The sequence below is a fragment of the Tachypleus tridentatus genome, chromosome 1 (assembly GCF_004210375.1).
Source record: "Tachypleus tridentatus isolate NWPU-2018 chromosome 1, ASM421037v1, whole genome shotgun sequence".
Taxonomy (NCBI): Eukaryota; Metazoa; Arthropoda; class Merostomata; order Xiphosura; family Limulidae; genus Tachypleus; species Tachypleus tridentatus.
In genome coordinates, this window is record NC_134825.1 from 102,362,360 (window position 1) to 102,379,335 (window position 16,976).

The window sequence follows — 16,976 nt, forward strand, 5'->3', positions numbered from 1 at the left end:
GCAGAAGAAATGTTATCAAACGTTCATGTTTCTTTGACACACTACTTAATCTTAAAAATTTATGCCCACGAATTCTTTCATAAATCTCGTAAAGATATGTGACACGAAGCAACTGGCGCCGGCCAAACTCGGTTTGTCTTCTCTTACTTCACGAACAGAACACAATGCTGTGTGGTATATCGTAAAGCTTAGTTACTATATGACAATAAAACAATGGTCTCTTGTTCACAATATCATTTTATAAAAGAAGAATCCATTTCTAGATAGTTGTGAAGAAAATAATAACAATGCTTTCGGCTAAGATTGATAACTTGTGTATATGTAACAAGTATTATGTTTTACACACTTCTTTAATTATTGATATGGATTAAACAAAACACACAATTGTTTGTTTTGTTAACTCATGATTTATCCACCAGTCGCCAGACTTGCTTCGTGCTTTTCAGGGATACAAAACGACAGACCAGGCGTATTCTATTGGAGTGTTTGTTTGAAGACAAAAAGGGACTCGGTGCGAACCGTTATGTATCACTGAACACGCTTCAGACTATTCTATTCTGGAACGTTATAGTTGTGACGGTCAAACCTGCGAATCAGTAAAAGGTAGCAACATATGCAGCATATAGCGTTTGTCCTTTTTACTTCTGGTCAGTGGTCAAACATTAGATATGACTGTATTCCAAGTTCCATTACTATTGTCTTGTTATAAGTTATGACCAAGTGGTTAGGTCGCTTAACTCGTAATTTGAAAGTCGCGGACTCGAATCTCCATCACACCAAATATACATTACTGTATTTCAATAAGTTGATTTTTAGTTACATTATTACTGTATTTCAATAAATTGATTTTAGTTACATTATTACTGTATGTCAATAAGTTGATTTTAGTTACATTGTTACTGTATATCAATAAGTTGATTTTAGTTCCATTATTACTGTATTTCAATAAGTTGATTTTAGTTACATTATTACTGTATTTCAATAAGTTGATTTTAGTTCCATTATTACTCTATTTCAATAAGTTGATTTTAGTTACATTATTACTGTATTTCAATAAGTTGATTTTAGTTATATTATTACACTATTTCAATAAGTTGATTTTAGTTACATTATTACTGTATTCCAATAAGTTGATATTTCTTACATTATTACTGTATTTCAATAAGTTGATTTTAGTTACATTCTTACTGTATTTCAATAAGTTGATTTTAGTTACATTATTACTGTATTTCAATAAGTTGATTTTAGTTATATTATTACACTATTTCAATAAGTTTATTTTAGTTACATTATTACTGTATTTTTTATAGATTATTGCAAACAATAAGTTGATTTTTTACTCACCGTTACATTATTAATCTACATTATTACTGTATTTTTTATAGATTATTGCAAACTTTTTTCTCACCGAATCTCCAAGAAATTGTTATGAATTCCTTTACTGACAGAGTTTTCAATAACTTACAGAACTCTGGGCGTTACAGAGAACTGCGGACACGAAGAAAACAGCGACACAATATTTTATTTCACGAATGAAACTGTAAAACAATATAACCCTTTATGATGTACGTTGTGAACCAAACTCGAGGATCTTAGACGAACAACGTCATACCTCTTGAAACAGCCGAACATAGAAAACATCACATTTGTCATTATCATGACCCATTATCATACAATTAGACCATTTTTGTACGTTTTAGCGAAATTTCTTAATTGTATGTTGTTGATTGGCACGACTCCCTATGACTCGCAATGCATTTCGAAAATTCACCTAAAAACATCACGTGTAATTATATCACATACACTTCTTTCGGTTGACAGGATGAAAATTCACGTCCTTAAGGGTTAGATAAAAATATAAAAATTAAACTATGTTAATTAATGAAATCAATTAATCAAATTTTAATTATTTGTTAAAGGTGGTGAACTACTTAAAGAGGTAGGAAGTCATTCATATCACCTTCAAATCAGATAATCTATCCAGTTAGAAACTAAAAATAAACACGCTAATGAGTACAGCTAATTAAGCAGGCTTACTGATAAAGATTAGAATGTTTCATCGTTTGAAATATATTGTTGTTAGTGATATTTTCGACTGTAAGCCGAATAACATCTCCCGAGGTTCAGCCATCTTTACTATAGATTAGTGTTCAATCCATATTCTATCGTAAAAGTTGAAAATAATTCCTCTATACCAACAATAATAAAAATTTAAATAATAAACATTCCAATCAATGGTATTAATAAAAGTAGAATTGAAAAAAGAAAACATTATATATTTTATTTACGAAATACACAGTCCTAAAAATAGTAAAAATCTATGCAACATTTCCTCAAGAATCAGTGGTTAATACAACACGCAATTTAAATGTTGAAAGAGACAAAAACCAGTAACCCGTACTTTAAATTTATTTATATAATGATTTCTTCCACACCTGGCTGTGAAGATATCTTAACCATATAAATGCATTTTGATTATGCTTCATGCTTCATATTAAGAAGCAGAAGAAATACGACAATATTTGTTTAGTTTGTTATGTTCAAAGTTTCTTCCACTGTGAACATAACACTGGCTAACAAAGGCGATTTCTCAGAAGAAACCAAACGTCTCCTTTAATACACATATGTGTATCATATTTCAATTTCAAAAAGTTATTACTCTGAGGTGTATGTTGAAGTACAGACCTGCAGGTTCTAAATGGAACATAATTCTCGCTTGATTTATGTTCGCGGAAATTTTTATTTCGTATATGTGGGAAACGAATTGAGTTTTAGTTCAAAATTTGGCTACTAAGAGACAACGAAATATCGAACATGTCAAAAGCATTGAATGTTGTATAAAAATTTTAGAAGTTTTCTAAACATGGTTCGTTTGACCTTCAAATAAATATCAGTTCAATTCCTCGATTCTTTGTGGTTTACACTGAAACAGACAAAATCTTTAAATAACCAATGATTTAACCTTTAAACAGATAATTGATAGGGTATTCAGTAACAGCTAGTGCTAGTTTGACCTTTAGACAGATAATTGATAGGGTATTGAGTAGCAGCTAGTTTGACCTTTAGACACATAACTGATACGGTATTCAGTAGCAGCTAGTTTGACCTTTAGACAGATAACTGACAGGGTATTCAGTACTAGCTAGTTTGACCTTTAGATAGATAACTGATACGGTATTCAGTAGCAGCTAGTTTGACCTTTAGACAGATAACTGATAGGGTATTCAGTAGCAGCTAGTTTGACCTTTAGACAGATAACTGATAGGGTATTCAGTAGCAGCTAGTTTGACCTTTAGACAGATAACTGATAGGGTATTCATCATATATTTTATTACACCATGTATCGTATAACACAATATATGTAAAATTCAAGTTATTCTAAGAAACACATTTCAGTTCCTTTAGAATTTAATCTCCCTCTAGCATCGTTTTTATTATCAGATTTTTAAATGCTGAGTGGAACAAAGTTTCTAATACAATTTATAAGACAATGCGCCAGATTAAAAACTTTGAACAGTAAATTTTTTTAGGGGTGAATAGAGATCGACTTTTTTTTTTCTCACTGTACTAAGGAGACTAACAAAACTATTGTATTTCCCTTTTGTTCTAAAGAAGGGATTGTTTTAAGTGTAGATAAGTGAATGCTGCATAGTGAAGATTTAAAATTTCTTAGGTTTTCTTTGTTTCTTGCTTGAAAGAGCTTTAGGCTGAATGATTCACGTTAAACTGCACTGAACTTCATGGAAATCGCACCTTTGGAGTTGGACCTGTAACATTTTTAAACGATGTTTTGTTTAACAGCCATTTCTTTTCAATACGTTCTTCTTCCAACTGTGTCTGTCCGTATAAAAACCTCCAAAAATACATCGTATTTTAAATTATTGTCGGCGGAGATTTCTGGCTCAGTAATTACTGTTTTAACCCTGAAACAACTTTACAAGATACATTACCGAAACGACGTATATTAAAAATGGAAAATTGTTTATTCGCTCTTAAGCACTAAGCTATACTTTGGGGTATCTGTGCTCTGCCAACAAGGAGTATCGAACCAAGGATTTTTAATGTTATAAGCCTCCAAAAATGTCGATAAGCCACTGAAGAGAGTCAACGCGAAGGGCTGGAAGCGTTGAATGTTTTAAATTTATTTGAGTACAGGTTAGTGACGGCAAAACGAACACATTAATAACAATCGAACATTCTGACTTCAGTTCTGAAGAGGCGTGTCCCGTGAGTACCTAAAAAATTACTGAAAAGAAATACACATTTTCTTTACATTGTCTGTTTTCCGAATACTGAGAATTTTACAAATTAGTATTTTACGTTCAGTTCACTGTACTGTAGAGATAATGCAAAGCCCGAAATTTAAGTCCCAAAAACTCGATAAAATAAATGCTAAGAAATTAACTATTGTGTTAAAGAATTGAAAACTACACAACATCACTTTCCACGTACAGGATTTATTGGTGTTTATTTACAAATTAACTATTGTGTTAAAAACTACACAACATCACTTTTCACGTACAGGATTTATTAGTGTTTATTTACAAATTAACTATTGTGTTAAAAACTACACAACATCACTTTCCACGTATATGATTTATTGGTGTTTATTTACAAGTTAACTATTGTGTTAAAGAATTGAAAACTACACAACATCACTTTCCACGTACAGGATTTATTGGTGTTTATTTACAAGTTATTCCCAATAACAGAATTATTTTTTTCCTCAGCCTATGTAGCAGAGATGGCTTCTTTCTGGCAAAATTGAATATTAGCTATCGAATAAATAAAAAGTACAGATATAAATACAAAGTGAGAAAAGTAAAGATATATATAAATAAGCATCTTGAATGTAAAAATTATTCAAATTTATTTCAAAATTCCTTATTATATTTTGATAGTGTCAGCTTTTGTAAAGTGAGGAAGGTACACAATGGTAAGTTGCATCTAACGACAGCTATGAAACTAGTGTAATTAGTGAAGAAATACACAAATAGAGAGACATCAAACCGGTGTAACTAGTGAAGAGATATAATGTAAAGGTGAAAACAAAATGGAGAGACAGAGAGAAAGACAGATAGGTATGAAACCAATGTATTTTATGGAGAGATACTCTAAGGATAAATAAAGATATGGATTGATAGACAGGTAAACAAATATAAAAATAAGCAAATACACAAAAACAAGGAAAATATATATAAACAGATAAATAGAACGAAGAACTAATATACAAGTAGACATATAAATAGTTTGATTGTTAAACAGAAAGACAAGTAGGAAGAAAGTTAAATGTATAACTAGATAGATAAACATATAAACAGTGAGACAAATACAACGAAATATTGATATACAAGTAGACATAAATAGTTTCATGAACAGAAATACAAACAGATAGAAAGTTAAATGTATAACTAAATAGATAAACATATGGACAGTTAGACAAATAAAACGAAACACTGATATACAAGTAGACATAAATACTTTTATTGTTAATCAGAAAAATAAATATATAATTAGATAGATAAACATATGGACAGTTATACAAATAAAATGAAACACTGATATACAAGTAGACATAAATAGTTTCATTGCTTGGCCTGGCATGGCCAAGCGCGTAAGGCGTGCGACTCGTAATCCGAGGGTCGCGGGTTCGAGCCCGCGTCGCGCTAAACATGCTCGCCCTCCCAGCCGTGGGGGTGTATAATGTGAGGGTCAATCCCACTATTCGTTGGTAAAAGAGTAGCCCAAGAGTTGGCGGTGGGTGGTGATGACTAGCTGCCTTCCCTCTAGTCTTACACTGCTAAATTAGGGACGACTAGCACAGATAGCCCTCGAGTAGCTTTGTGCGAAATTCCAAAACAAACAAACAAGTTTCATTGCTAATCAGAAAGATAAATATATAACTAGATAGATAAACATATAAACAGTGAGACAAATAAAACGAAATATTGATATACAAGTAGACATAAATAGTTTCATAAACAGAAATACAAATAGATAGAAAGTTAAATGTATAACTAAATAGATAAACATATGGACAGTTAGACAAATAAAACGAAAAACTACCATACAAGTAGACATAAACAGTTTTATTGTTAATCAGAAAGATAAATGTATATCTAGATAGATAAACATATAGACAGTTAGACAAATAGAAGGAAAACTGACATACAAGTACACATAAATGAAGTGGTACCTCGGTTCTTGAACGACTCCCTTCTCGAACAATTCGGTTTTCGAACATATTGTTTGAGAAAAAAATGTTTCGGTTGTTGAATATAAACTCGGTTCCCGAACCAAGCTGTCGTGGCCCGAACCCTCGAAATAACCCGACTGATGACCCGAACGACCCTTCGACCATTTTCGGCCCACGCCAAGCTTGGCCAAAACATTTCACTCGCACCTGTCGCTCAGTCCACACCCCCGCTAAAATCTACTGGAAACTTTCTCGTTCTTCATTTTGTTTTTCTAAATATTCTGATTAAATAAGCCACCATGGAGTTAAAGAAGGATAATGAAAGCGCCAAACCAAAAAGAAAAGTTGTTAGGGCCACAATAGAGCTGAAATAAAATATCATAGCGAAGTATGAGAGTGGTGTTCGCGTGTCTGACCTTGCTACACAGTTTGGTATGGCGAAGTCTACAGTCTGCACCATACTGAAAAATAAAGAGGTCATCAAAGGAGCTGATGTTGCAAAAGGAGTGATAATGCTTACGAAACAAAGATCACAAACAATGGAAGAGGTAGAATAACTGTTGTTGATTTGGGTGAACGAAAAACAGTTAGCTGGTGATAGCATTTCTGAGACCATCATTTGTGAGAAAGCAAAGCAGTTGCATGCTGACCTCCTGAAAAATACCCCTGATACAAGTGACGCCTTTAAGGCTAGTAAGGGTGGTTTGAAAAATTTAGGAAGAGAAGTGGCATACATAGTGTGGTGAGACATGGTGAGGGTGCCAGTTCTAACAAAGACGCTGCTGATAAATTTGTTAGGGAATTTAAGGACTATGCAGAAGCTGAAAGTTTTATTCCCCAACAAGTGTTCAACTGTGATAAGACAGGCCTCTTTTGGAAGAAAATGCCAAAGAAGACCTACATCACCAAGGAGGAGAAGTCACTGCTAGGACACAAGCCAATGAAGGACAGGCTAACTCTATTATTATGTAGTAATGCAAGTGGGGACTTAAAACTTAAGCCTTTGCTTGTGTAACATTCTGAGAACCTGAAGGTTTTTAATAAAAAATAATGTCCTGAAAAGTAAATTAAATGTCATGTGGAGGGCTAATAGTAAAGCATGGGTAACCAGGCTATTTTTTATGGAGTGGATCCATGAAGTGTTTGCCCCAAGTGTAAAGAATTACCTCACGGAAAAACAGTTGCAACTCAAGGCCCTTCTTGTGATGGACAATGCACCTGCTCACCCACCAAGCTTGGAGGACGGGTTGGTGGAGGAGTACAGTTTCATTACGGTGAAGCTCTTGCCCCCTAACACGACTCCTCTCATTCAACCCATGGACCAGAAGGTCATATGGAACTTTAAGAAACTCTACACCAAAGCACTGTTTCAAAGGTGCTTTGAAATGACCTCTGACACAGAGTTAACCCTCAGAGAGTTCTGGAAAAAATCACTTTAATATCCTCCATTGATTGAGGATCATAGACAAAGTCTGGAGGGAAGGGTCTTTGAGGACCATGAACTCGGCCTGGAAGAAATTGTGGCTAAACTTAGTATCAGATAAAGACTTTGAAGGCTTTGAGACTGAGCCTGTTGTCGAGGATATTGTCACACTAGGCAAGTATATGGGCTTGAATGTGAGTGGTGATGATGTGGAGGAGTTGGTAGAAGACCACAATACTGAGCTCACCACGGAAGAACTCCAAAACCTTCAGAAGGAGCAGCAACAAAAGGCAACTGAGGAAGTGTCTTCAGATGAGGATGAGGGAAGGGAGGATGTTCCTAGTTCACTAATCAAGGAGATGTGTGGAAAATGGGGAGAGTTACAAAGTTTTGTGGAAAAATTTCACCTCGATAAAGCTGTAACAAACTGCAGCATAAACCTTTTCAATGACAATGCTATGTCTTACTTCAGAAACATTTTAAAATGCAGGCACAAACAAACCTCTTTAGACAAATGTTTAGTGAGAAATAGGTCCAGTGAGTCTCAAGCAGGTTGTAGCGGTGCAAAAAGACAGAAAAGAGAAAGAACCTCAGAAGGAGAGTTACCTGACGTTTTTATGGAAGGTGACTCCCCTTCCAAACAATAATAACCCTCCTACTCTCCTCGTTCCTCACCACCTTTCACTTACGCCATCAGCTCTCCTCAGCACAGGTAAAGTGCAGTTAAATTTTCATTTATTGTTTTTTATTGTGTTTATAGTTTTTGTGGCTGACTTTATGCATGTAAGTATTATTATACAGGTATAAATAAGCAATGTTTTTACTTAAAATGCTCCATAATGCGTAATTTTTGGAGGTCTGTAATGGATTAATTTAATTTACAGTATTTCTTATTGTAAAAATTGATTCGGTTTTCAAACAGCCTTCTGGAACGGATTAAGTTCGAGAACCGAGGTACCACTGCAGTTTGATTGGTAAACGGAAAGATAAATGTATAACTAGATAGGTAAATGTATAGATAGTTAGACAAATAGAACGAAAAACTGATATACAATTAGACGTATAAATAGTTTGATTGTTAAACAGAAAGACAAGTAGATAGAAAGTTAAATGTATATCTAGATAGATAAACATTGACAGTTAGACAAATAAAAGGAAAAACTGATATACAAGTAGACATACAAGTAGTTTGATTGATAAACAGAAAGACATTGATAGATAGACAAATGTAGATAGATTTGATACAACGATTGATGGAGAAAAAACTATAAACAAATAGATAGATTATGTCTGTTTATTGAGCACAAAACCTCACAAGCTATTTCCACCACGGGTATTGAATCATGGCTTTTATTATTATACACCCTCCAGCTCACCATCTAAGCCACAGGGAAAAGCAATGAATAACAAACAGCCTGATATTGAAGTTTAAGGGAAAGTAATGGTTTATGAAGAACATCATTTTTTGCCATCTTCTCTTATCTTGGAGAGTAGTATCCACTTCGTCCCATAAGTAAGAAATTCCCCTCTCCAAGTGCCACCTCTTGTCTTCGAGCGTAATAACCACTTCGTCCCATAAGTAAGAAATTTCCCTCTCCAAGTGCCACCTTTTATCTTGGAGCGTAATAACCACTTCGTCCCATAAGTAAGAAATTCCCTTCCCCAAGTGCCACAGTGGAATGTCTTCAGACTTAAAATAGTAGAAACTGGTTTTCGATAACCCTGATAGGCAGAGCACACGTAGCCCATTGTGTAGCTTTGTGCTCATCTATACGAACAACAACATAATAATAGTGAAATATTAAACTTAAACATCGAATTTCTTTTATTTCTCTAAAAAAGATTGAGAGCAAGTGTAGGGGGAGTGACCCCCTAACTTTCATACCGAAACAGAAGCCGTTCACTTTACCTGACAGATATCATTGCAGGAACATTAAAGATGAAAAGTGAAACGACGTAGATACGATCAGAGATCCACTGATGGGTTTCTCGTACTGCACAGCTGGTTAAATGGTCTGCAGACACGAAGAAATGATTGTAATAAACCAATTCAAGAAACAATTAATCTAGAAACGTTTAGTTACTAATTTCAAACATTCCAGTCCAAGTGAGTATATTCTATAGTATAACTAGAACAAAATAAATATACTGTGATTCACCTGATACAAGTTATGTTCAGTCTATTGTGTTATACTTTAAGTGTATAGTTAATGTGTTAAAATTATGTTGTAACCAATGCACCATAGTCAGTATTAAAATGAAGAACACACCATAGTCAGTGTCACAATTATTGTGTTATACTTTAAGTGTATAGTTAATGTGTTAAAATTATGTTGTAACCAATGCACCATAGTCAGTATTAAAATAAAGAACACACCATAGTCAGTATTAAAATAAAGAACACACCATAGTCAGTGTCACAATTATTGTGTTATAATCCATGCACCATAGTGTTACGATTACTGTGTTATAATCAATGTGTCATAACTGTCTTGTATTATAGGTAATGTGTTATAATTCAAGTGTTATAGTTAATTCTTCATAATAATATTGCTACATTTAGTCTTTTATAATTTTGCGTTAGGTTTAATGTGTTAAAGTGTTAACTGGTAGTCTCTATTAGGACATTTGAGAAACGCTGTCGATACATCAGAAACTTACTTCGTTAGAAAATAAACAGCCCAGATAATAATATTTTACCTGGATAATATTTTAACGTCTTGACTTTGCGAAAGTCGGTATGCGGTATTAATAAAACACATTCAATTTCTGATGGACCTTCACTGGACAAGTCTCTGTCATTCAGTTCTCTGTGAATCACGGTGCTGTACGTTCCTTTACGATATTTGGTATTATTGTACACTGGGATCGACTGCACTTCTTTCATCTTTGGGTTGGTTAGAAACATCGACATGTGGGGAAGAGGAAAAACCCCTTCTACTCGACACGTGAAGTTCACTGTACCTTCTGCTGTCTTGTTATAACTGAAGTCAAAGCTTCGGGGTCGAGCTAAGCAGAAAATGTATCTCGAGTTATGTCTCTCTCAGGTTTTCCTACTTTCACTAAATTATAAAAGTTAATAATTTACTATAAATAGTTAAGTTACTACTTAATACAGATGTGGATTTGTAATGTGTTGGCAACCATAGGGTTCACTTACTGTCATTGGCCCTACAATTAGTCCAAGTTAAACAAACTTACATAAAATTTTAAAATATGAACATACTGTCCTACTGATGACGATAAAACACAGAAGAGAAATATATGATAGATTCATATTGTTTCACAGTTTTCTCCACGCTCTTGATGAACAGATGTTATCGACACGTTACAGTTATTAATACATTAAACCATGTCTTATATATGGGTTGATGATTAACCCACGTAAAATTGAAGAGAAGTTCGGTTAGAAAAGTTTCTAAAAGGTATCAGTATATAATATACAACGAATGAAGCACCTAATTAAGATAATACCTTCACGAGCTCAGCACCTGATTAAGATAATACCTTCACGAGCTTAGTATTAAGAGAATATCCTATAAATCAATAATAAACTGTTATACCTATAGTATATTCTTTCGAGTTCAAAACTTTGTCGTACATGAGATAAGCGTTGAAACTTAAGTAAGAGTTACACGAGAACTATGACGCATGTCTCGTGTCAAACACTAATTATTCGCAACTAAATCGTACATTATTTAAAAACTTATTTGTTAGATTATTGCTTGACAAACGTCATTTGCTTATAACTAATTTATTTTTATTACCAGTTGAGTCGGTGACAGGCATTTCATATTCAGACACAAGTTCTCATTCGTTTGACGTAATACTACAAATAAGCTGTGCCTTTCTCCACTAAGAACCCAATGAACTCACCATAAATGGTCATCCGGTGCTCCTCTGAGTCTTCGCTGGCTAACGACGCGACATTACATGTGTATTTACCACTTAGGTCCGTCGTTGGCCGGATAATGTTGAGCGCACGGTATCTTGTAAGGTTGGTGGACGGAGATACGGTGTAGCTCATGTTGATCCGGCCCTGAAGTCGGTAGGAGGGCTGCCGGAGGTCCAGCTCCGTGATCCATTGGTAAATAGGCTCCGGATCATTGTCCAGAAACCATTTGACAACTAGGTTTTTGTCGTCAACTTCGTAGCTGTATTTACAATCGAGGACGACAGATTCCTTTGTTCCATTTTCAAGCCACTTTGGAATGGAAACTTCGGTTATTCTTAAAGTACCTACAAAAACTAACAAGTGGGTTTGTTACCACAGTAACCACATTTATCAAGTGTCAAAAGAAAGTGTGCCAGGAAAGATGAGAAACACATTCTAGTAGTTACAATATATATTTCAACCTTATTTCACTGGTTCCATAAATTCGTTTCATTAAAAGTTTTTGCTATTCTTTTTAGCGAAATCAACCTGGTATTGTTTCTCAAGTGCATATAAGTTTACTGTGGTCGAAATTAATAAACATTAATTAGAAATTAACATCATTCACAGATTGCTTTGTGAGAACGTCAGTGAAACACAATAAACGTTGCCCGTAGCTATTGTTTTGTCAGAACGTCAGTGAAACACAATAAACGTTGTACATATCTATTGTTTTGTCAGAACGTCAGTGAAACACAATAAACGTTGCTCGTAGCTATTGTTTTGTCGGAACGTCAGTGAAACACAATAAACGTTGCTTGTAGCTATTGTTTTGTCAGAACGTCAGTGAAACACAATAAACGTTGTACATATCTATTGTTTTGTCGGAATGTCAGTGCAACACCATAAACGTTATACATATCTATTGTTTTGTGAGAACGTCAGTGAAACACAATAAACGTTGCTCGTAGCTATTGTTTTGTCGGAACGTCAGTGAAACACAATAAACGTTGCTTGTAGCTATTGTTTTGTCAGAACGTCAGTGAAACACAATAAACTTTGTGCATATCTATTGTTTTGTCAGAACATCAGTGCAACACCATAAACGTTGTACATATCTATTGTTTTGTCAGTTCGTAAGTGCAACACCATAAACGTTGTACATATCTATTGTTTTGTGAGAACGTCAGTGAAACACAATAAACGTTGCTCGTAGCTATTGTTTTGTCAGAACGTCAGTGAAACACAATAAACGTTGTACATATCTATTGTTTTGTCAGAACGTCAGTGCAACACCATAAACGTTGTACATATCTATTGTTTTGTCAGTACGTCAGTGCAACACCATAAACGTTGTACATATCTATTGTTTTGTCAGAACGTCAGTGAAACACAATAAACGTTGCTCGTAGCTATTGTTTTGTCAGAACGTCAGTGAAACACAATAAACGTTGTACATATCTATTGTTTTGTCAGAACGTCAGTGCAACACCATAAACGTTGTACATATCTATTGTTTTGTCAGTACGTCAGTGCAACACCATAAACGTTGTACATATCTATTGTTTTGTCAGAACGTCAGTGAAACACAATAAACGTTGCTCGTAGCTATTGTTTTGTCAGAACGTCAGTGAAACACAATAAACGTTGTACATATCTATTGTTTTGTCAGAACGTCAGCGCAACACCATAAACGTTGTACATATCTATTGTTTTGTCAGAACGTCGGTGAAACACAATAAACGTTGCTCATAGCTATTGCTTTGTCGGAATGTCAGTGTAACACCATAAACGTTGTACATATCTATTGTTTTGTCAGAACGTCAGTGCAACACCATAAACGTTGTACATATCTATTGTTTTGTCAGAACGTCAGTGCAACACCATAAACGTTGTACATATCTATTGTTTTGTCAGAACGTCAGTGAAACGCAATAAACGTTGCTCGTAGCTATTGTTTTGCTAAAATATACACTGCCAATATTAACAGAAGATTCTTGATGACAAGAAACACTAGAAGTAAAAACGTATCTCAGAACGGCTGGTATTAGTATTAACACTTTTACTGATAAATAAATAACGTTTCGACCTTTCTATGTTATCTTCAGTTTAAGAAAAGTCATAAGACTGTTTATAGATATTGCGTTTCTAAAACAAATCCTTTATGAACATGCCAAGATCTGATCCATTAAACATTTCGTCACTGCACTGTTTGTATATCAGAATATGTCATATCTGTTAAGCCTTATCTATTCATTAATATATTATTCGTTTCATATATATACACGGAGAGCAGTTTTGTGTACGCAAGTCAGTAGAAACATTCAATACATTTAGGAATCACTAGATGGTGAAGGTTTCCAGAATGTTGACCAGCAGATATAACAACACATTGCAGTCTGTGGTCAAGAACAGAATAAAAACTTGATTAGATCAGGAGTGCTACACCACGTGAAGTATTTTTCTTATGTATACACACACTCTATGTCGTGTTTCTGCGGTTCCGACATTTGTATGCTGAGTATAGTATTTTGGTAATATATATGTACACACTTTTTATATCTATCTTTTCATTTATTTATTTCTAGTCACCCTGTTCTATTAACAGGCAAATGATAATTTAAGATATATTTTTTATTTCAATTCATAGCTCTCTCCATCAAAAATGATCGTTTTTACAAAAGGTAGTTGGTGTTGTAAATCAAACAAAGTCATTAATAAAACAGTAGTTGGTATTTTTAAATATATTAAAACTTAGAGCTAGAAACAAACTATGGTTTACTGAAAGAAAAACACAACAGATAAAATACTTTAGTTGCATTAATTAATACTGTGCGAGACTCGTAGCTGAACACAACTAAAGATGTATTAATTAATACTGTGCGAGACTCGTAGCTGAACACAACTAAAGATGTATTAATTAATACTGTGCGAGACCCATAACTGAACACAACTAAAGCTGTATTAGTTGATACAGTGCGAGACCCATAGCTGAACACAACTAAAGCTGTATTAATTAATACAGTGCGAGATCCATAGCTGAACACAACTAAATCTGTATTAGTTAACACAGTGCGAGACCCATAGCTGGACACAACTAAAGCTGTATTAGTTGATACAGTGCGTGACCCATAGCTGAACACAACTAAAGCTGCATTAGTCAATACAGTGCGAGACCCATAGCTGAACACAACTAAATCTGTATTAGTTAACACAGTGCGAGACCCATAGCTGGACACAACTAAAGCTGTATTAGTTAATAATGTGCGAGACACATAGCTGGACACAACTAAAGCTGTATTAATTAATACTGTGCGAGACCCATAGCTGGACACAACTAAAGCTGTATTAGTTGATACAGTGCGAGACCCATAGCTGAACACAACTAAAGCTGTATTAGTTAACACAGTGCGAGACCCATAGCTGGACACAACTAAAGCTGTATTAGTTAATACAGTGCGAGACCCATAACTGAACACAACTAAAGCTGTATTAGTTGATACAGTGCGAGACCCATAGCTGGACACAACTAAAATTGTATTAATTAATACTGTGCGAGGCCCATAGCTGGACATTACTTTAAATTAATAGACAAATAACAAAACATTTGTGACTAGCCGTTATATTTCTTCCTTGTAATTGGGGCTAATCCTAATTTACAGCTACTGACCTGACGAAGGATAACGTTTCACCGAAACTCTACCATTAACAATATAAGTAAGCTGTCGCTCTCACAATGTAAACTCACAGCGTAAAGCACCAGGAATATTTTGTACTATGTTAACTGGCGGGTTGAATCCGTACTCAACCCATAACACCTTAATTTTGAATGTAAATAGAAGAAGTCATTTTTACAATGTCATTATGTATTCTGCTATGTATGCGATCTACAAAACTCGCATTATCGTAATACTATGCGTTACGTGAAGGTCAAACACATACACATAAATATATATATTTCAAATAGAAATTTGAAATACAAAGATACGTTAAACATACATGAAAATAATTATTTACAGAATTACCGTTTCTTGAATCGACTACTGAACAAGAGATTCATGTTTCTCAAGTGGCACAGCGGTAACTCTGAATAGTGCTAAAAACTCGAGTTTCGATACTAATATAGTAAATCGCAGATAGCTCATTGTGTAGAGCTTTGTTCTCAACTAGAAACAGACAATATTACTCAAATGTACAAACTTTTATATTATATACACACAAACACCATTAAGAAATTAGAATCAAACAATCATGTACTTACATCGTTTTATAGAAAAAAAGAAAAGTGCAAAACCTAGTACGTGTATGTGGAACGTTCCTGGACTCATTTTTGAACTCAAGGGGTTAAAATTACTACTTTAAGTCAGCCAACATAGTTACGGTGACTTGGGTCAGTATTATAAACTCGAACTGAAGTCACTGACGTTTCTACTCTTGTTGGATGGCCCTACAAACGACCGAATTCCCAAACTAGTGAATTACAAACACGTTTGTCTGCTGTGAAACAAAACCCCGATTGTAGTGGATCGATGAAAGTTATCTGTTTTCTGTCACATCGAAGACAACGCCATCTTTAGTGAGAGTTGAAGTATATTGTAGAAAAAAAAAGTTCTACTCTATTTCTTTTCACTTTCTGCACATTAACCACTTTCAATGACGTTGCTAAAAATTTGGAACAGTTTTCACACGCGCGAGTTTTACACCTGCTGATGTCTCTTCATACGCTTATTTCGAGTTTTACACATTGTTTTTGAAAACGCATATACCTAATTAATGTTGGCTTTAATTAATGTTTAGCTAAACATTAATTACCATTATTGAGGAACATATTTTCATCGTTAAATATTATGATGTTTTTTGTATACCACACACTTATTTTGTGGCTTTCATGTTTGTTTTAAATTTCGCTCAAAGCTACACGAGCGCTATGTGCGTTAGCCGTCCCCAATTTAACAAGGAAAGTCTAGAGGAAAGGCAGATTGTGGTCACCACCCACCCCCAACTCTGGGGCCACTCTTTTGCCAACGAATAGTGCGATTGGCCGTCACAATATAACGCTCGCACAGCTGAAAGGGTAGGCATGTTTGGTGTGACGTGGATTCGAACCCTCGACACTCAGAGTACGAGTCAAGCGCCTTAACCACTAGGCCGTAAAGGTTTACTCAGAAACTCCTACTAATGTCAGAGTATAGAAATTACTGTTATACGTAGTTAGCTAACACCAAGAATGGTTGAGCGTAGCCTAGTGGAGAGTCAGACTCTGGGTTTTGAGATTCATGATTCGCAACCTGTTGCCGCAAAAACGTTTTCAGCACTTTGAAGACGTGAGTGAGCTTGACCATCAAATCTCACTATTCGAACAGGTGAAAATAAAACAAGTTGGTAGTGGGTACCGTTCACTAGCTAATTTCTGTCGAGTCCACATGTTTAAATTTAAAGAAAAGTCTGCGCAGTTAGCGCTGGTGAAGAATCAGATTCGGGTA

At 34.8% G+C, this 16,976-nt stretch overlaps 1 protein-coding gene across 2 annotated transcripts in view; it reads right to left on the reverse strand.

The window, feature by feature from the left end:
* Positions 1-4,659: 4,659 nt before the first annotated feature.
* The window catches only part of LOC143257202 (uncharacterized), a 53,246-nt gene continuing 40,929 nt past the window's right edge, over positions 4,660-16,976 (reverse strand). Inside the window, exons 1-5 of one of the 2 annotated variants that reach the window (XM_076515582.1) lie at positions 15,755-16,016; positions 11,496-11,867; positions 10,320-10,628; positions 9,529-9,634; positions 4,660-4,775 (exon numbers count right to left, since the gene is read on the reverse strand). In XM_076515582.1, the coding sequence (XP_076371697.1) occupies positions 4,772-4,775; positions 9,529-9,634; positions 10,320-10,628; positions 11,496-11,867; positions 15,755-15,821 (858 nt within the window). In that variant the 5' untranslated portion in view covers positions 15,822-16,016 and the 3' untranslated portion in view covers positions 4,660-4,771. Of the gene's footprint in view, positions 4,776-9,528; positions 9,635-10,319; positions 10,629-11,495; positions 11,868-15,754; positions 16,017-16,976 lie in introns of those variants that run through there. The other variant, XM_076515588.1, reaches the window with a different exon arrangement.